General features: G+C 36.2%; 1 protein-coding gene across 4 annotated transcripts; it reads left to right on the top strand.

Moving 5' to 3' along the window:
* The first annotated feature begins 2,039 nt into the window (after window positions 1–2,039).
* On the top strand, window positions 2,040–4,861 carry LOC113288454 (F-box/kelch-repeat protein At4g19930-like). 4 transcript variants are annotated; one of them, XR_003330633.1, is made up of 3 exons: window positions 2,040–2,146; window positions 2,617–2,801; window positions 4,565–4,861. XR_003330633.1 is itself a non-coding variant. In XM_026537493.1 (2 exons), the coding sequence occupies exon 2, from the start codon at window positions 2,667–2,669 to the stop codon at window positions 3,369–3,371; it is 705 nt and encodes a 234-aa protein (XP_026393278.1). In that variant the 5' UTR covers window positions 2,040–2,146; window positions 2,617–2,666; the 3' UTR covers window positions 3,372–4,496. The 4 variants fall into 4 exon arrangements, 2 of the variants coding, with proteins under 2 accessions (XP_026393278.1, XP_026393279.1); XR_003330634.1 differs by lacking the exon at window positions 4,565–4,861 and adding an exon at window positions 4,246–4,494; XM_026537493.1 differs by lacking the exon at window positions 4,565–4,861 and having other exon boundaries at window positions 2,617–4,496.
* Window positions 4,862–5,161: the final 300 nt, after the last annotated feature.

Raw genomic sequence — 5,161 nt, 5'->3', positions numbered from 1 at the left:
GAGAGGGATAGGGAAGGGATATCCCTCTCCATGGTGCTAGCTCTTACATATATTCATTTTTATGAAAGTTCTTAGATTACCGTGTTTTCTTTACTGTACCCTTGTTGACTATAATATCAATTTTTTTTTTCTCTCATTCATTTTATGATTAATATCATCCAATATGGGAAAATTAATAACTAGCCAAAGCACAAAGTAAAATACATATTAAAATGTTTAGATACAAGAAGAAGACGCAGTATTATTCTGGAATTGGTTTCCGCTTCTGGCTAAGCATGTCTGTTTCTGGTACTCAAACACTTTCATATCTCGATTGTGTTTAATTTCTAATTTCTGGAATTTATCTTTCTTTTTTATAGTCAGGACAACTTTTTGTTACCAACCATACAAAAGATGATAAAATTTTACGCCTCCCGTTGTAATTTTGTTTACAAGAACCTCATGTACTATCACAAAGATAAAACACAATGTGAGGATTCACCTTGTGTGTTGCTCAACTTTTGGGGCAAGGCCGGTCCTAACGAAAAAGATTCATACTTAACTGTCTCTTCTTATAGTCTACTCCAATAACCCGTCGAGCAGCAATTTTTGTCAAACCCGATGTCCATGCTTTCAAAGTTTACTTTAGATTTAACCGAGTATTCTAGGTCAGAGCATATATATATTGCTTTTTTTACATGCCATTCTTCCATTTCTAAATACCATTCTTGATTAGACTCCAAACAACTACATTGTCTCAATCTGATCTAACATTCAACTCCTCACTAATCAAACTAATCTATATGTTCAGTTCCATGTTTGATTAGTAATTTTGCTTAGCCTAGTGTCTTTCAGTTGTTTTGCAAAAGCAACCCGTGTTGTAGTGCTGCTCACGACCTGACACATATATATTTGGCTCAACGCAAAAATATGTAATTATTAGTACTCGGGTTTCCAAATCAAAATCAATTGACTATGAATGAAGTGTATCTCATGCTTATATTGTATAGTCCACGTGAGACTTATCTCCAACATGTACATCAAATCTGACATGAAGAAAACATTTAACTCTCAAATCCCTTTATGTATCAACCAAGTAGTCGTAAAACAATTTCAATCATGTTCAACCGGTCAATGAAAAGATGAATGTACCTACCTTTACAATTTAGTAGGTCTGAATTGTTACGAAACACCGGTTGGGAGAGAAAAAACATCTCTGTAGCAGTATAAGGGTAATTTAGTCATTTCGTACCATTAAGTAATAGCACAAGTGTGTACAGGTGTATATTGTTTATTCTGTTTTTTTGGACGTCCAGTGTATATTGTTTCTAACCATAAGCAATGTAGACATACTAGGTTACTATTTAGGACACCCCTGGTCTATTACCTAGACATTTGAATCACTTTTACAACCTTTTATGAAAACACACAGTCCTAATAAAACGATTCGTTGTTCATAGAAAGACTATAAGGCTCAATCCCTTATAATATGCTTTCCCGGCTTAGATCCAGACGACTCGAACGAGTCAAGAGTAAACAAATACGGAGTAAGACTCGATCCCTAATAAAGTGCTTTCCTAGCTCTCTTACTTAGCATGGAGTTGTAGGTTTCCCTTAGGGTGACTTCGGGACCGGTAATGGGGCCAGGACCACCTTAGATCTGGCATTTTTGTCCGATTTTTAATCTACAATTTGGTTTATCAATAATGTACCGATTCCTCGAAGATTTTACTATAAATAACACAGGATCTATTGATTCCACTCATGGTTTTTTCAACTTTCCCCCATCTCTGCTCAGTCAAAACATGACGTCTTTTTTGGGTTTCCTTCATATTGATTGATTATTGAGAAATCCAATACAATAAGAATTTCTATTTAGTTACCAAACATACGGAGAATTTACATGAATCCCATAAAATTATAAATTCCTCGAACCTGCCATGAGTTAGGGGTTTCCTTGCTGGACCGGTAATGGGCCAGGCCACCTGAGATCTGGCCATCTTTGTCGATTTCTAATAAACCTCTGTTTCCCAATAATTTCTTTAGTATAAAAAGGATACGGTCGACTCACAGTTCTGCAACATCTTTTCCCCTTTCTCTGCTAAACTAGACCCTTTTAGTTTCGTTCATCCTGGTAGATAAATTTACGGAGGTTCTCTGAGCTTAGGTAAATCCAATATTGTTATTAAACGATTATAATTCTCGATTCTCATATATATTTTCTTCGATTTCGTTAATCAGCAGTATATACAGTTATTAAAATTAGGTTAATTTTTTAATTTCGTTCATCAGTTTTCTTTGATGGGGTTATTATCCCTAATTGGATTGTGCAATTCGTCATAGCCGTCACTTATTAGATGATTTCTTCAGTTTATGTTCAATATGTCTTCAATTTTGTTAATCAGTAAATAACATTAGGTTGATTTTTTCGGTTGGTTATGTTTGCTAATCATCTTAGATAGAGCTACTATGTATCCCTAAAATTGGGTGTTATGCGGAATTGAGATTTCCTGTATCTGCAGTTCTAATCCTCTTACATAGAGGATTTATTGTGTTCAAATTTCTGATTCTTTATTTTTTTGATTTATCCAAATTAGTGCTGTGTTCTTAATATAATTTGTGTTTATGTTGTTGTAGGAGGATTGTGATTCTTATTCTAGTCTTCTTTCTCCGAACAGAGTCCACCAATGGAGGTTTTAACCAGTTATGATGTATCGCCGCACTTTTATCACGGTACATCATGGAACACAAGCACAGGGGTACTTATTAACACCGACTGTCATATTGTTTATAATTCTCCTCTTGATATCATTCCGACTCAGGTCAGTAGTTTTTTACCCAATGATATATTGGTAGACATCTTAAGCAGACTTCCAGTGAAGCCACTCATGCAGTTTAAGTCAGTTTGCAAACATTGGTTGTCTTTGATTAAACATGATACAAACTTGATTGATTTACATTTTATTCGTTCAAAATCATGTCCGAATCTTCTCTACATCAACCCATTGCCAGAAAAGGGCGTCCTTCACACTTGCTTAGACGTTAGCTTCTCAGCAAGCAAAACGTTACAGCAAAGCATTTCATGTGCACAGATAGTTGAAGGCAGTGGTGGTGAGGAAGATGCCATTATTAATAAGGTTAGGATAACTGATGATGAGTGGTTTCTTTATAATCAAGTCTTGGAACCAGTAAATGGTTTGGTATGTTTCATAGATTTGAAGACATATGCTATTAAGGTATACAATGCAAGTACACGAGAAGAAACACCATGGGTCAACTCAACGTTAGTAGCAGAAGAAAATGCCAAATTTGCAAACAAAGACAGCATGATGAAGATAAAAAGTCTTTGTAGTCCAATTTATCGATTTGGGTTTGATCCAGAGAAAAAATAACACAAAGTATTCTGCTTTTGGAGACTAGTTGCAAGACGCGAAAATCATCGTTACAATTCCAAGCAATGCCTTGATTATGAAAGTTGGGAGGCCTTGACCGTGGGCCATGACGCTAAATGGCGAAGGATCAATGCGGTTCCTAATGAGAACAACCGAATAAAAATTCAACAGGCACTCCCTCCAGCTAATAGTAGTCTGCGAAATGTGTATGCAGATGGTACCATTTACTGGAGTAACAAAGAAGATTATTGGGATGTATTCAATGACTCTAATCCCGATGATCCCGACGTTATAGTTGCATTTGATGTTGGAAGTGAAAAATATAGAGTTATCCCAATTCCTAATTTTATCCTCAATGAGCCTCGTGATGAAACCTTTAGGAAGCCTATCGGTATGCTAGCATTGGGTAGACATGTAGCTCTAGTACACCGTATTAAACCCTACGTTGTTAAGTTATGGATGTTAGATGATGGAGCCGCCAAAAAACTGGAAAAGTGTCGAGGAAACAAAAGTAACTGGATTGCTTAGACTATAACTCTACCATTTTGTTGTGATGACGGGTTTGGCTGTTTTGGAATTGCTGGAAGTACAGACAAGATAATATTTGAAAGCCCGGGATTCAAAGATTCTGTAAGTGTCGTCGATTTGTATTCTTATGATCGCAAGGAAATGACTTGCAAGAAGATTGAGATGGATGGAATTTCCTCGTTTACCGAACATTCCGAGAGGTCCATACTTACAACATTCACGGAAAGCCTTTTTCCTGTTCTGGACAAAAGTTAGCTGACATCTTCTGCAGAGTTTCTCTACATACTGCATGCCATGTGGGTGCCTAACTTTGTGATCTTATTAGTTAAAACTCTTCCATTTTCAGGATCCATTTTTAGGAAATACCCAATCAGTCAGTTGAGTATTATGAAACACAAGATGAAGTTAAAACTATGGGCAGTGGTAAGTCGAGCCACCTGACTGGCCATTATATGATATTATGACTTTCTTTTGGTTAATGTTCTTTTTCATTTATTTGGTTATTGTCGATTTTTTAGACCTGTAGTATTCATGGGATGTATGACGGTTATCAATAATAAAATCACTTCCATGTTTGATTGGTATAGAATTCTTTTATCTGCGTTCACTGCTTTACCCTTATTTTTATTTGTAACTGAGAGTCTGAGATGTTGTGCCTGGTGTAGGTAGTAGCAAATCTCTTGTTGCTAGATGTTAGCATTCTATGTTGTCTGAGAGGGGCAGGCTATGGCGGGTGTGCAGTGTGTGGTCTAAGAGGGGCAGGCTACGACAGGGTGCAGTCTGTATTCATTTTTGTTTGGGCTCGAACCAAAAACATTTAATTGGATCATGGGTTTAAGCCTAAATCCATTAGGGGTTAAAAAGCTAATATGTTGGCCTTTATTAAAGGTGACTAAATTCATTATATCCTAAAAATTGGATGGAATTGTTGAAGTTTAGACAAGGCATAAATTCAAATTAAATTAGGAAGTTAAAATTAATCGTGTCAATGGACTAAGTACACTTTTAATGTCTAAATACGTAATACTGATTTCAAATAAAGATGAACCTGGAGAGCATTTGGTCTAGGTACATTATCAAAATGAATACAGACAACTAATTGACTGGATGCACATCCTCTACAACCTATAAATAGAGGAGGAATTTCTCTAGTCTTTTCTGTCCACTAAAACCTGTTTAAAGCTCTTATTCATTGCGGCATCGAAGTATCCTTGAAGGTACCCCTTCTTCATTCATCAAGAATATTTAGAAAGGCAAGATCA

This window comes from Papaver somniferum, chromosome 6, assembly GCF_003573695.1.
Source record: "Papaver somniferum cultivar HN1 chromosome 6, ASM357369v1, whole genome shotgun sequence".
Taxonomy (NCBI): Eukaryota; Viridiplantae; Streptophyta; class Magnoliopsida; order Ranunculales; family Papaveraceae; genus Papaver; species Papaver somniferum.
This window is presented reverse-complemented; position numbering and strand designations above follow the sequence as displayed.

Excerpts from the sequence above, each read along its gene's own strand:
- LOC113288454 (XM_026537493.1), top strand. The coding sequence starts at position 2,667 with ATGGAGGTTTTAACCAGTTATGATGTATCGCCGCACTTTTATCACGGT.